General features: G+C 38.1%; 1 protein-coding gene across 3 annotated transcripts in view; it reads left to right on the plus strand.

Annotated features, from left to right (window-relative positions):
• The window catches only part of LOC129246242 (uncharacterized), a 116,996-nt gene that overhangs the window by 89,065 nt on the left and 12,708 nt on the right, over positions 1–15,223 (plus strand). For all 3 annotated transcript variants that reach the window (XM_054884893.1, XM_054884891.1, XM_054884892.1), the window contains 5 exons: positions 1,661–2,107; positions 7,767–7,849; positions 9,019–9,551; positions 13,389–13,788; positions 14,475–14,965. In XM_054884893.1, coding sequence (XP_054740868.1) covers positions 7,775–7,849; positions 9,019–9,551; positions 13,389–13,788; positions 14,475–14,936 — 1,470 coding nt within the window. In that variant the 5' untranslated portion in view covers positions 1,661–2,107; positions 7,767–7,774 and the 3' untranslated portion in view covers positions 14,937–14,965. The remainder of the gene's footprint in view (positions 1–1,660; positions 2,108–7,766; positions 7,850–9,018; positions 9,552–13,388; positions 13,789–14,474; positions 14,966–15,223) is intronic.

Raw genomic sequence — 15,223 nt, forward strand, 5'->3', positions numbered from 1 at the left:
TGTACTCGTATTAGCATTTGTAAGGTGCAACAGTACAGAATTTCCTTATATTCTTAAATAGCTCTGCATATCATTTGTTCGTTCGAAGGTGTAATATGCGTCTTGTATCTGGAGACCCTCGCCATACATGTCATATAACTCGCTTGTATTCTAAAGTAAGTGTCTGCTTATCAATTTGAAATCTGTGTAGTGTCGGCGACCTATTTTGTTTTTGCCTATCGTCTTTGTTATTATTTGAGGTGTTGTGGACTGCCGCTCCCTTTTGGAGCAAATCTATCTTCGTACCTCATCTAGAGCGCTTTGTAATTTAGACTTTTTCCTTATTGGCTCTATAAGAAGTCTGTGTGCAAGGAATGCAATCTCGTGAGGGTTCTAATTGAATTCAATAATATCTACAAACTTTTTCAGATTGACTTTGTTTCGTCTAAACTTTCTTTCATTAAACTTCTTAATTATGCTTATAAAGGGTGATCAACATCAGTTGAATGACTCACTGAAGGACTTCGGTCAGTATAATATGAATGAATAATTTTAGTAATGTGTGGCTTCCAATGCCTGTAAACTTTACATACCACTACAAATAAAAGTCCAAAGGTGTGATATCACACGATCTTGGTGGCAAATCCACTGATCCGACACAAGAGGTAAATTGCTCACCGAAACGGCTACGCAGTAAATCCGTTATTTAAAGGCTGTATGGCAAGTAGCTCCGTCCTGTTAGAACCAAATGTTATGGAAATCACGGGTTTCAATTTCCGGCATCCGGCATCAAAAAGTCGTTTCGTCGACAGCGTTCGAGATTCACTGTTATATTGGCGCCACCCTCGTCTTTGAAGAAATATGGGCCAATGATTCCTCCAGTCCATAGGTAGCATCAAACGGTTGTTTTTAATGGATGTAAGGGCTGTTTTTGAAGGGTCGTACTTCAGTCGGAATACGGCAATTTTTCTTATTGACGTAGTTATTAAGCAAAAAATGGGCTTCATCGCTGCACAAAATGTGCACCATAAGTTGGCCTGAGTCGATTTTCGTAATACAATTAATTAATTGTACGATTTGTAATCGTTGTTGAGGCGTAAGTCTTTCCAGGATGAAATGTCAATGAATACTGAAAAAAATGTTGCATTTAGTTAGACAGTAGTCCCGCGTGATCTGTCAAAAAAAGCCCTATTAGAAAAGTACCTCCAACCTGATTACCCGCTAAATAACTAATTTTGTTTTGCTATACTTTCTTCTTACTGATTAAGATTATTATTATATTTTTTGTTAAAAAATCGGTATTAGTCTGTAAGACTATTTGTTTTGCTGACTAATTTTCTACTTCAATAAACAAAAAAATATTCTGTTTTTCATTGATATGGTAGACATTTCTCCCGATGGGGTCAAATTATACCGACACTGAATGGTTTGCTTTTGCATTACCTTTTTGGTCCAATGTTTTGCAAATTCAAAATGAAAAACGTCGTATAAAAAAATACCGAGATTACTTTTTATTCAAAGAAGAAAATAATTTCTAGTAAATTTTACAAAAAGTAATAGTAAAGAGATTAATTAATATAAATAGGAAATTCTGTTCATGAAATATTTATTTTAGATTAATTCACTAAGTTTCTTCATATTTACTTCATCTCAACTCTTTTATTTTTCATTTTCTATTCAGTTTTAAAATCCTATTGGATTACCAGCTTACGTAGCTAGAAATTGAAAAGGACGAAAATACTGCGCACAATAAGCAAAATCTGCAGCAGCAATAGTACCGCTACTCGTATAACGAGCATGAACACCTCAACAATTGAAAGCAAAAACAACAATAACTGCCAACAAGTGTGTGCGCTCAAAAGGATTGCGCAAAGGATAAATTTACGCTTCAGCTGAACTAGCAGAGTAATTGGCACGTTGATTTTCGTCAACAAGCAACAACAATCACCAAGCAGCCCACTTCCAACCAGGCTTACAGCAGCAGGCATTAAAGCACTGAAGCAAAAAGCAACAACCAACGAATATTAAAAAAAAAATTCTTTACAAATTGAACTACGAACGAAGAGAAGAGTTTATAATTGCGGATTTTAGATAATAGTCGCATAGCTCATAAAAGGAGTATCTGCTGGTGAGTTAAATACAAAATAGTTAACTCTATAGTAATCTGACGCTCCCAGGCGCTAGATGCATATTTTCATGAGTATGTAAATTGATTTGCTGCATTGGAAGAATTGTTATTTTAGTACCGTAAGGTCGCTTTTTATGGCGATTATTTTTATGCGATTTTGAAGTTGTGCGGTTTGAATTTCATCCAAAAATTTCTTGGACAAACGTTCATATAAGTTTGTTTAGAAGGCCCGCGTGTAGACTATCTTGAAAAATCGTTGAATGCTCAAAGCTCACACCATTAGTTCCATTGCTTGCAATTCGAGGCCTCCCCCTCTTTACGAAATCATTTCGAGAAGGTCTTCAACTTTGCAGTAAATTATGAAATTATTATGTCGAAGCGTCGTTCATGTCCGGCCAATTCGTTGAGAAATTATGAATTTTTTATGAAACTACTGCCCGGTGCATGCTTCATACCATTTGTTTATGATAAAATATTATTAAAATAAAAAAAATGTGTTTAGTTAAAACTTAGAAGATATATAAAGGGTGGTTAAGTTTCAAGGGTCGGTGTTGATTTTGAATAAAATAAAATTTTTTTAGGTAATTATTGTCATTTCTCTCTATTATGATAATATTGGTATGGTTCAATTACGTATAGAACAAAATATCGGACAAATGGCTGCCGCGGCCTCGGCAGGCACACCTCCCTCCAATGGTCCGAATTTTCGATGATGCTGAGGCATAATTGAGGTTCTATGCCGTTAATGTGCCGAATTATCTCATTTTTTAGCTCTGGAATGGTTGCTGGCTTATCGACGTACACCTTTTCTTTCAAATAACCTCAAAGAAAGAAGTCCAACGGTGTCAAATCACATAATCTTGGCGGCCAATTGACATCGCCGCGACGTGAGATTATTCGGCCTTCAAATTTTTCGCGCAAAAGAGCCATTGTTTCGTTAGCTGTGTGACAAGTGGCACCACCATCCTGTGGAAACCACATATCGTCCACATCCATATCTTCCAATTCGTGCCATAAAAATTTCGTTATCATCTCACGATAGCGAACACTATTCACAGTAACTGCTTGACCGGCCTCATTTTGAAAAAAATACGGCCCAATGATGCCGCCGGCCCATAAACCGCACCAAACAGTCACTCTTTGTGGGTGCATTGATTTTTCGGCAATCACTCTTGCATTATCATTCGCCCAAATGCGGCAATTCAGCTTATTGACGAATCCACTGAGGTGAAAATGTGCCTCATCACTGAAGATGATTTGCTTCGAAAATTGGTCATTCACTGTTGCGATTGCCTGCCACCGTTCTGACCATTGACGACGCTTCAAATGGTCAAGAGGCTTTAGTTCTTGAGTCAATTGTACCTTGTAAGCGTGTAAATGCAAGTCTTTATGCATAGTGTTCGTCAACGACGAGTGTGAGAGGCACAATTGTTGGGCACGACGACAAGTTGAGGTGGACGGCTCTTCAACCACACTATCGCGAACAGCAGCAATATTTTCTGCAGTACGAGCTGTACGAGCATGCACTGGTGTTTTCACATCTCCTACAGACCCGATTTGCTCAAACTTTTGCACAATTTTTCCGATTGTACGCACATTTGGACGATTAAATTGTCCGAAAAAATCACGAAGTGCGCGATATGCATTTTGATTTGAACGCCCGTTTTCATAATAAGCCTGAATTACTTTAACGCGTTTCTCGATTATGTATTTTTCCATCATTCAAATTGAGTTAGTTTGAAATTGAAAAATGTCAAATGAAATGCAGAAAAAAACTTATCGTTTTGGTGTGGTTCACATTCAACATCGGCCCTTAAAATTTAACCACCCTTTACATATGATTGGCGCGTACACCCTTTTTGGGTGTTTGGCCGAGCTCCTCCTCCTATTTGTGGTGTCTGTCTTAATGTTATTCCACAAATGGAGGGACCTAAAGTTTCAAGCCGACTCCGAACGGCAGATATATAATATTTTATGAGGAGCTTTTTCAAGGCAGAAATACACTCGAGGGTTTGGCATTGGCAGAAATACATTCGGTGTTTCACCGAGATTCGAACCTACGTTCCCTCTGAATTCCAAATGGTAGTCACGCACCAACTCATTCGGCTACGGCGGCCGCCAAGAAGATACCTTATGCATTTTTTCTAATTTTCTTTTGACGTTATATGTAGAATTATAGTAGAAACAAGCGCCGGACGCGACAATTCTGAAGGAGTCTTTAAACTCGTCCGTTAGCTGCATGTCTGGATATCGTGAGCTACATAAAAAATAAGTAGAATCATCATCGCAAAGTTTCATTACTGATTACATTTTCAGAACAGAAAGAGTTACACAGAACGAAAATAAAGTTTATAAAAATCTATGGCCTTTACCGCAAATACCTATTGGAGAGACAGCCTCCTGTGATGATGAAGGTGATTTAGAACCACTTCGCAAACGGTGCAAACCAGATTGTCAGATAGCGATAATGATTAAAAAATGTAAAACTATATTACTTTTCAATAAAATAAAATGTATTAAGTTTGAATACAAGTTTATAAAAGCTTAAAATATGAATTTCTTTCAGACATTCGAAGTCATTTATGAAGCAGCCTATTTCTTTTAATTTCTGCAAAATTGTTATGCCATTTTAGGTTAATTTTAACTCGTTGCTTTGGTATTGTGTGATTTTAGGAAATTACCGACCGTATCCCTACTTTTTTATGGCAAGTAAAGGCTTTTTTAATGCTATTTTTTTGCATGCGCTTTTCTGTAGAACGTATCTACCGCATAAAACGAGGTCTTACAGTAGTTTGTTGTAACGGGTTGGGTATGAAATTTGCATGGTATTCAAAATTTGACCTGTAAAGCAAAATTCCGTATTGTAAAATTCTTGATAAAACTATATATTTATTCCGAAATGATGTATTTTAAATCTGTATTTAAAATGCTTAGAACCATGTGCCATATGACCATATGCGCGCAACCCAGAGAGGTGAAGGGGGCTTTGGGGTTCCATTTTTTTTTTGAAGTGAAACTTCTTTTGTCTCGAAGGATGAAACGCTGTGAGGAGTAAAACCATAGCGTTTCATCGATATGTGACGCTACGCCAGCGCCATCTGTTAAAAGCGTGGCGTGGATGAAACGCTGTGAGGAGTAAAACTACGCTAAACTACGTAAAACTCACGCTATGCCAGCGCCATCTGTTAAAAGACTGGCGTGGCGTGTCGTCGTGAATGTAATGCGGTCGTTTATTATTGCATTCTTATCGAATGTAATTTGTAAATATGACATTTGATTGACGGCCGCCGTAGCCGAGTGGGTTGGTGCGTGATCACCATTCGGAATTCACAGAGAGGTCGTTGGTTCGAATCTCGGTGAAAGCAAAATTAATGAAAACATTTTTCTAATAGCGGTCGCCCCTCGGCAGGCAATGGCAAACCTCCGAGTGTATTTCTGCCATGAAAAAAATCTGCTCATAAACATATCATAAAACAAAATGAAATAAATGTATAAAAAAAAAAAAAAAAAAATTTCTTGTGATTCGAACCAAGGATTTCGGATCGGAAGCCCACATTGCTAGCCGCTGGGCTATCGCGCTGTGCTGTCGCCGCAAAATAATGTATCATAAATCTGTTTACCATACCAAAGACCATACACTTTGCGAACGCATTTCGGTGGAAACAGTTGACAGTTATCCCAAACACAATATTATTAGTAACGCGAGACGCGTCATAGAGTGTGTGTGTAGTTTTGAGCAAATCTTACAAACATATTTTGTTTTGTTGATTGATTTCTGTTAAATATGGCATCAAATCAACAAAAACGGAAACCGAAAACAGGTGCTGAACGGCAACGTGAGTATTTGGAGCGTAAAAAATTAAGAGCTACTGTTGAACACCGTGACAGGGAATCCTCCGGTTGTACGATAAGTGATAATTTGTAGTACCAACAACAAGATGCGGAACTACCATTGATGCAGTATTTCATCGATACCTTGATAGATTAGAATGTAGATCATTTTTTACGTATTTCAGTTACCATAAAGCCCTTGTTTCATTTTTGGAAAACGAATCCAATAATGATAATGACAATGCCGAGAACCAAATGTAATTGAGTACAATAAATTCATTTCTTTTTATATTAAAATAAATAAATAATTCTGTTTAATAAAATTCCATTCCATGCTTTCCATGACTTCTGCATGCATTATATTGAAATAATAGTTAAATTATAGATTTGTTGATAAAAGAAGTTTCACTTCAATCGTGCGGGTTCCGTGAACTACCACACACTTTCTTTTTTTTTTTTATAGTGATGACTTAGAGCCACTTTGGATTTTGGCACATTCTCTTTGAAAGAAGTCTTCGAAAATCTTCGTGCATTTACACGATCAGTTTTTATTTGTGGCTTTTCTTGTATGTTTTTGACGTTTAAGCGGACAATTTTCTTTGGTCATTCGTTTGTTGAGCGTATGCCCAAAGTGCTCTTGAATAGAAATACGAAAATGTCAATACGATAAAAGTGAAAATGTCAAAAACCGCTCGATTTCGCTGATCGTGCGTGCATGACTACCCGATTGACTTCTCTACACTTTTTGTCACCAAGCTCGACACGCATGACTTCCACCCAGGGCGAAAAGTCATCGTGTAAATTGGCTCTTAAAGGAGATTTTAAGAAAGTTGAGCTCGATTTAATTTTCTTTAGCGGCGTCAGTGCCGTTATTTAATTCTTAATATCTTATAAATGGCGATCTCTGCAGTCGCATGAGTTTTGTGGTGCTGACTACGGAGTTTTGTGGTACTGACTACCGATCGATACGCACTGCATAACTCGTCACACTTTAGATATGAAACATCAAAAGCTGGAAACAGAAGAAAGTGGCCTTCAAATTGCTTCTCAGCATCTCGCCCACCATCGAACAACACGCGGTCATAAATAGCGCTTTTTGTATCGAATCGTCTCGTGAGATGAGAAATGGTGACTATACATCAATATGAAGCAAGGAAATGGATGGTTGGCTCCAGGAGATACGCCAAAGCCAAAGTCAAGCAGGTTTCACATCCAAAACTGTTCATCATATGTATTTGGTGCAACTCGGAGGGCATGGTACAATGAGAAATGGTCGAAAAGAATGCCACGGTTAACCAGGAGCTCGCGTGAATACGACTGAAAAGACCTGATCGACATAGTCAAATCATACTCCTTCACGACAACGCAAGGCCCCAAGTTGAACATCGTCGTCCGCACTTCAAGAGCTCGAATGAGAGGTCTTTCAGCATCCGCCGTGTTCTCCTCACCTTGCACCGATCGATTACCATCTTTTCCACTCCATGTCAAACCACATGAACTGGCTCAACAACTTCTTTGACACTAGACCAGGCGATTTTTGGCGGAACAGCATCAACAAAATGGTCGACAAGTGGGAAGAGGTTGTAAACAGCAACAGCGAATATATAAATGATTTACTTATTGATGTAATTATTGTTTTTTGTTTAAATAAAAATCTTCGGCAAGAGCGCTACGAACTCATTCTCCAACCTAATACTTTAAGGGTATACCTTTCAATTAAAATTATGGTGCGCAAATTTAATTATTTTTAGTTGTGGGATTTCATATGCCTTTTATTGATTTTCAACAGTAAAGCCATTGAAAATTATCTTTCATTTTATATTTACAGGCAACAAAATGGACGATATGATTTTCCAAAGCAGTACTCAAAATTCTGTATATGTGCTGAATTCTAATTATAGATCTTATGGGGTAAGATATTCAATATACCTAAGTTCATAAATATGAATATAAGTTGCTTTCTCACACATTTTCCACTCCGCTTGGGGTACCTCAATCTTATAGGTTTGGAATGCTTTAGCGTTAACAAACCATTGACTAAGTAGTATAATTATATTCCTTAAGCCACTTCAGGGCTGTTCAGTAGATCATATGTGAGGAGGACTAGCGTTAGTTTCGTGAAGTAAGATTATGCTAAATTTTTTGTAAAAGGATTTATTGAATTTTATTCAAAAAAGTACAAAAACACTGGTGAGAGTTAATTTGTATAAAGTCAGAGCGTATTCACTCACCTACCCTATGATCAAAAAGTACCGGGAAGGTGATGTTAACTGTTTCTATCGATTGTCAAGGCGTAGTGCACCATGAGTACCCTCCATCAGGCCAGACAGTCAATAAAGAATATTATTTTTGCGTTTTGAAGAGTTTGAGAGATGCTGTACGTCGCAAACGGCCGGAAATATGGGCAAACAATTCTTGGATTTTGCATGATGATAACGCGCCATCGCACCGAGCCCCAGTTGTGCTGTATTATTTGACCAAACACCAAGTAAATACCATCGTTCAAACACCGTATTCACCTAATATGACCTTGTGCGACTTCGTTTTGTTTCCCAAGTTGAAGTTACCACTTCGTAGAAAGAGATTTCAGTCGATAGAGGAGATCAAAGAGAATGCGACGGAGGAGCTGAAGGCCATCCCTTCGTCGGTCTACCAGGGGTGCATGGAGAACTGGGTTAAACGTTGACACATGTGTGTTACTTCAGACGGGTCATATTTTGAAGGAGATAAAGTAAATTTGCCTGAAATTTAATTCTGTTTTGTTTTATTTAAACATTCCCGGTACTTTCTGATCATAGGGCATACAAAATTAATTACCCTATCGCTACTGTCTTCTATCAGAATTCGCTTTTTGTACCAGTTTTTATTGCATGCATATTTATTGGCGCTCCTCTCCCGATAGCAGTTCTACGTGAAATTTTATCTCTTTAAGTTTTTCTTTTCTTTTAAGTTTTACGTCAACATTCCCAGGGTAGTGAAGCGATTTTATTCATTCTTTTAATGGAGCAGGACCCATTACTTCAAATTTCATCCAATGTCATTTTTATTCTTCAATTCATTTAATATTTATATCTTCTAAGGACTTTGCTCGCCTCGATTGCATCGATCCTAATGACATGAACAATAAAAATGTGTCAAATTGCCAAAATTCATTGGCTTCGAGATCCGGTAATCACAGTTGCTGCGCCAGTTCGCGAGCAATGCAAAATAAATTACGCAATTCGGGGAACGGCGTCACGGAAACCATCGGAAATATTGTCACATCACCGCCTGCGCTGTCGGTAGCAGCCTTGTCAACAACAACAACACCCGCAGCGAAATGTTTGCCAGCGACAGCTGCATTTCAGAATTTCTTTAACTGCAGCTATGTGGCAAATGCCAGTAGTGGCAACTGCACCAATTCAATGCATGGCGAAGGTCGCTGTGGAGGAGGTGTGGATGCGAGTGTTGGGCAGGGTGTCAATAAAATAAAATCTAACAACAGCAATAAGAAAAAATGCGCCAACGTGAAGCCATCGCTTATGGCGAAAAAAACGAAATTTCGAAAATTCATCGAAGAGGATAAATGGAGGGCAGGAGATGAGGGTGCTGGGGAAAACGTGTATCAGTACAGGTGAGTTTCGGCGTCATATATTAAGACTCATACTCTAACAATACTTTGCTATTTAGAGGTGTCTAGTTAAATCGGGCCTACTTCAGCATATTATATAAATAACAAACTTGTGAAATTAATATAATTTGGCATTATCGCTTGGTGTGGGTACATTCAACCGAGCTTTTATTACCTTTTACATTTTTTAAGCATTTTCGATGCTTGCGTTTAATACCTTCAACAAATTTGTAAAAAACATACAAATTTATTAGTTCAAGTTGATTTTTGGCTTCTAAATATAACGAGCAGTCAAAATAAATATATAAATTCCTCAATATTCAAAAATCATTCATATACGAGGGTTGCCTTTTATATTTTGCGCCCAATTCAGAAAACACAGTATAATAATAATGAAAATTGATTTATTGTTTTTCAAAATATTCCCATGGAAGTCAATACAACAGCTTTTTCAGGCGTTGATAAACGTTGACCTCGCTTTTAATTTCGAGAACAAAAATAAATCATCAGTTACCAAATCAGAGCTGTAAGGTGATTGAGCCATTGATTCGATAATTCGAGTGCTCAAAAACTCTCTTGTGTGCGCCGATACGTAGGCGCTCGCATTGCCTTGGTGAAGGACAATTCATCGTCGTAGATTTTCCTTAAATTCCCAAAAACTTCTGCCTCACAAATAGTTGATATGATTAGATTTTCTGAAACACAGACGATAATTTGGATTTGAAAAACTTTGTTTCCGCCTCAAATACCGGAATGTGTTATGATGTCATAGACGTTCTTTGAACCACCTCGGCCGTTTTTTTCGGTATTTCTTTGCACCAAACGGCTCCAAGATGGAACTGGGAGTCGGAGCAGGGGTTTTCTGTAAATCAGACAATTTATCTATTTCCTTAAACTTGCCGAATGCTGCTAGTGTTTTTCAGGCAAAAGTCTGTGCGATTCTGCAGGCATGCAAAATACTTAGGGAATGTGGGAACGAGGGAGATATTAATATTTTTTCCGATAGTCAAACCGCGTTCAAGGCTTTGACGACGCCATGGTGCAAATCCAAGCTAATAAACTCCTGTAAGAAGGGTGTACAAGTAACATTTCCCTGATCTGGATTCCAGGACAAAGGAACATAGAGGGTAATGAGTTTGCTGATGAGCTTGCCAGGAAGGGGACTGAATTGGTATCAGAGACCTCCTACCCGGTCATCGGCATCCCCCTGGCTATTATTAATTGCATATCTGAATACTCAGCAAAGGGCAGAAAAGATGGATCTCCATTTCTTCATGTGCTATTTCGAAAACCCTGTGGCCCGAGTGCAATAGACGGAGGCCCCAGAACGTTCTGTAGACTCCACGCCATTCAATTTCCAAGCTCGTAGCTGTGTTAACCGATCATTAGATGAGCGGCACATACGCGGAAAAGCTAGGTTTACCATTTAACCTCCATTGCAGAAGCTGTGGGAACCTTTCAGAGAAGGAGACTGTTGAGCACTTTTTTGTAAATGCCCATCTCTGGTAACCCTCGTAGTTAGAAATTTTCAAAACTCATTATGTGAAAAAAAAGTTATTGGAGCATCTTCCACGGCATTCCAAAGAAGAGGACTCTTACTTTAATTTGCTGTGATTGATTTTTCAGAAGTCGCAAAGCTTCATAACCTCAAATGCAGCCCCAATTCACATTTTTTGAAATTTTAGGTTAAAACATTATGATTCCAGATTTGAATTTGGAATGTCGAAAACCTTTGGAAAAGTATACTCTGGCTGCTGGTAAAATTGCTTGTCAGTCTGTGTAATTATTGTATGCTTTCGTTTGTTTTACGAGGTCAAAATCTGTATTGCAATGAAACAAAACTAATAATTGCTTTAGTATATTAAATGAAAAAAAGATTAATTGTTTTTGCAATTTTTTTTATTTTATAACAAAAAGGGATAACTTTAATTTGTTCGATTTACTGGTGATTTTAGGTTGGTTCAAATACCTGCCATCTAAGGCTACCTTGCCATCTAAATTTCAACAAGCCCTCTGTCCTCAAAAGGCTTGTTCCCTACTCCAAGGATATGATTTTTAATAAGACCCTCCCAATATTCTATCAACTTAATTTTCTTAGTACGTTCGTTCCAAGGAAAAAAATGCAAGATGCCTTATAATTTCACCTATTTTGAGGTCGGGCGAGCAAAATAATTCATTCCCATCTCATAAAATGGGCACATCGAATATTTCTTAAAAATTGAAAACTTCTTTTTAATTGGCGCGATAACCGCTTACGAGATTTTGGCCGAGAAAAATTTAATTCTCGTTGATGAATATGGTACATACGAGTCCGCCGCGGTTTATAGTGATTCATTTAACTTTTTTTTGAAATTTTTGCTTAAATGAAAGGAAACTGATTATGAAGCTTTTTATTTATTTCAAACTTACAAATCGGCTAGTAAAAAAGTAGCCCCAAATATACATTTATATATTTGCAGCTCTATCTGTTTGCTTCTAGGTCCTTATACTCTAAACAAATTTAAAATACGAAACCGCATTTACTAGCTTCCTGCCTACGAAAAATAAAATTTCTATTATTTGTTAGAATAGATCTATTCCCAGCGACGACTTCGGTTTGAGGCAATTGCTTCAGAACTGATACAAAAAGGCTGCTCACTTGTGTATTAACTGACACGGAGGTTAGTATCTATTTCGACAACCAAACGCCAATCAGGGCCCTGGGCTCGCTGATGGTGCACTCGAAACTGGTTAGGGAAGCCTGACTTATCTTTGCATCCGAATTCTTCGATATAAGGCTGGTTACCTGGGTACCTCGTAGCGACATTGCAGGAAACTGCGAAAACTACGATGCGAAACGACAAGATTAGGGTCTAGTTCACTACCTGCGGTCTGCTCCTGGAGAGTTGAGCTTCGCGTTAATTCAGCGAACGCGGGGCAAGTACACAAACTGGTAAGGTCACGAAATCTCCTGGCCACGAGTGGATCGGTAGCGCTCGAGGAATCTCCTGAGGCTAACAAAATCTCAGCTCGCAAATTTCGTGCGTGCTCTTACAAATTTCGTGGGTACACTTACCCGCGAGGTGAACATGAATGAGAAGGAATCAGCTATGCTCTTTCCCTTAACTTCTTTGTTTTCCAAGATCTAAATATCTTTGCTCTGATCTCTTTGCTACGCCTGCTGATATAGCAGGCATTGATATTAAAAACCTGCTGAATTTCATTAGTAGTACGAAGCGACTAACACCACCGTAATCAGTCATCTAATATGTCTTCACCAAATACACATCCCTCCGCTCCTCTTTTCTTTCTTCCCAGCCTTCTTATCTCATTTACAATGGTATCACAAAGGACGAATCTTTTTTCTTTTTCGTCCAAGTCCCTCTCTATGGGCAACCATTTTAACCTAATCTAACCTAATACTAAAAGGGTGATAAAAGTGACGAATGCTGAGAAAAATTTTTTAGAGAATTATTTTGGTAACATTAAATACTTTTTTATTTGAATAAGTAATTTTTCACGGGGCGTAACTAACATGAAAAATAAATAATCTACGTATTTAATAATGAAAAAATATATGACTTTTAAAAGTGGCACACATTTTTGAAACATATACAATAGTCAGCTCATTAGACACAATTGAAAACACGACTATAAAAAACGACTGGATTTATATACCTATACCACAGAAAGTAATTTTCAGATTAACTAAGACATGGTTTTTGTGCTAACTCTTTTTCATTGACATAAAAGCACTTAAAGCTTTGAATGCTGCTCCAAAAACTTCTGACTTCACAAATAAATTTTAAATGCTCCAATAAACTATCAAATAATGTTTGTGCAAATATTGTATCCATTTAGTATCAGCAACAATGACCGTGTCGGGTGCACCGGCTCTGTGACACCCACTGAATTTAATACTAGCTCATATGTGAAGGAATCAAACACTGCTGAATCAACAACGCTAACCGCTTCAATGGCCGCAATAGCAACTTGTGGGCCCTTGAACAACATCGTTAAACATTATTGGAATGGCAAAATGGATGCGAATGCAGTGGGCGACAGCAAGCGACACCAGCAACAGAACCAGTCGAACAATTGGAGCGGAAGTGGCGATAGTAACAATCAAAAGCGACAACAGTTGGAAGTGCTGAAGTCGTCTCAACAACAAAAAAGCAATTACGAGCTTTACAAAGAAGCCGCCGAACTGCTCGGATTGTCTTGCACACTTTGTGATAACTGCCGATGCCTCGAATGCCAGGTAAGTGAAAGGAAGAGCTCATAAAGAGAAAACTAAAAGTTTGTAGTTAGTTGGTATTCTCGTACTACAATATTTAGTTGTGTGTACAGGGTGGTCCAAATAGAGGTATGCATATATTTAAAAATTTAATGCAATGAAGAAAACTTAATTTATTTTGGTATTTTATGAGTTTATTACTGACAGAAGACGATTTAATTCATGCGACTGCTTTGTCTGGCTTTGCAACAGCGCATCCTGTCAATTTATATTCATGGTGGTATTTCGAAAACGTTAGCCAGTGAAGCCACCACTTCAAATTTAGACGAAATTGTTGCTTTCTATGAACGTATGGGCTTTGCGATAATTACATCTGAGTTTTGGGACTCACAATACGTTAATTTTCTTCTTTAAATAAACGAACAGTTGAGCAACACTGCATCCACTTTGAAAAGAAATTTGCAAAAATTCGAGCGCAAAGCGTGCAATTTTGTGTTAAACTAATATAGAACACAAAAAGTCAAGAAGTTCAGCACACCTACAAACTCGCACCTGTGCACTTCCAGAGTACGGACCTACGTACTAATCCCAAATTTAACCGACATTTCTCATTAGAAATTTTTTATCCTAGGATCTAATTTTCATTTTCAGAAATTTTAGTGATGAACATTTATCCGAAAAAATTAATACTTACTTGGTTTTACTTACAGAGCAGATACTTCGATTGCGATGACTCGGACAGCTACTCAGAATTCTCAAACTCCGATGAGTACGATGAGGAGACAATGAACGCATTAAACAATTCTGTTGAGCTGGTGATGTATGCCAACTACTACAGAGATGATGCCACCTATGGCTCGATGACAACGCAGCACCGACAAAAACAACCGCATCAACCTGCCGACCATTCACAATACCAACAACAGGCCAATTCAATGTGCGCTGAAGCAAATTGCAATGCAACTGAATTGTTGGGTGATCGTCGAGGTGATAGTAAACCGATTGGCGGTAACAGCTATGAAGTTGTAACTGGCATTAGTCAGACGGATGCCACCAAACATGAACTGCATTCGGAGCAAAGTCAGCGAAGCAATGAGTTGGAAAATTTTACAAGTTTCAATGAGCTTCGGTTGACGGATGCCAGCGACACTGAAAACTATAAAAAAGGATAGAAACAAGTGCGGACACACGCGATGGATAGGTAAGAAGGTATTCACTTTGTAATTTAATAGAAATCGGTTGGTAAAATAAACGCTAATAGAAAAATAAAAGTGAAGTATACAAACAGACGGCGGCCGTAGCCGAATGGTTTGGTGCGTGACTACCATTCGGAATTCACAGAGAGAACGTTGGTTCGAATCTCGGTGAAACACCAAAATTAAGAAAAACATTTTTCTAATAGCAGTCGCCCCTCGGCAGGTAATGGCAAACCTCCGAATGTATTTCTGCTATGAAAAAG

Source organism: Anastrepha obliqua, chromosome 4 (genome assembly GCF_027943255.1).
Source record: "Anastrepha obliqua isolate idAnaObli1 chromosome 4, idAnaObli1_1.0, whole genome shotgun sequence".
Taxonomy (NCBI): Eukaryota; Metazoa; Arthropoda; class Insecta; order Diptera; family Tephritidae; genus Anastrepha; species Anastrepha obliqua.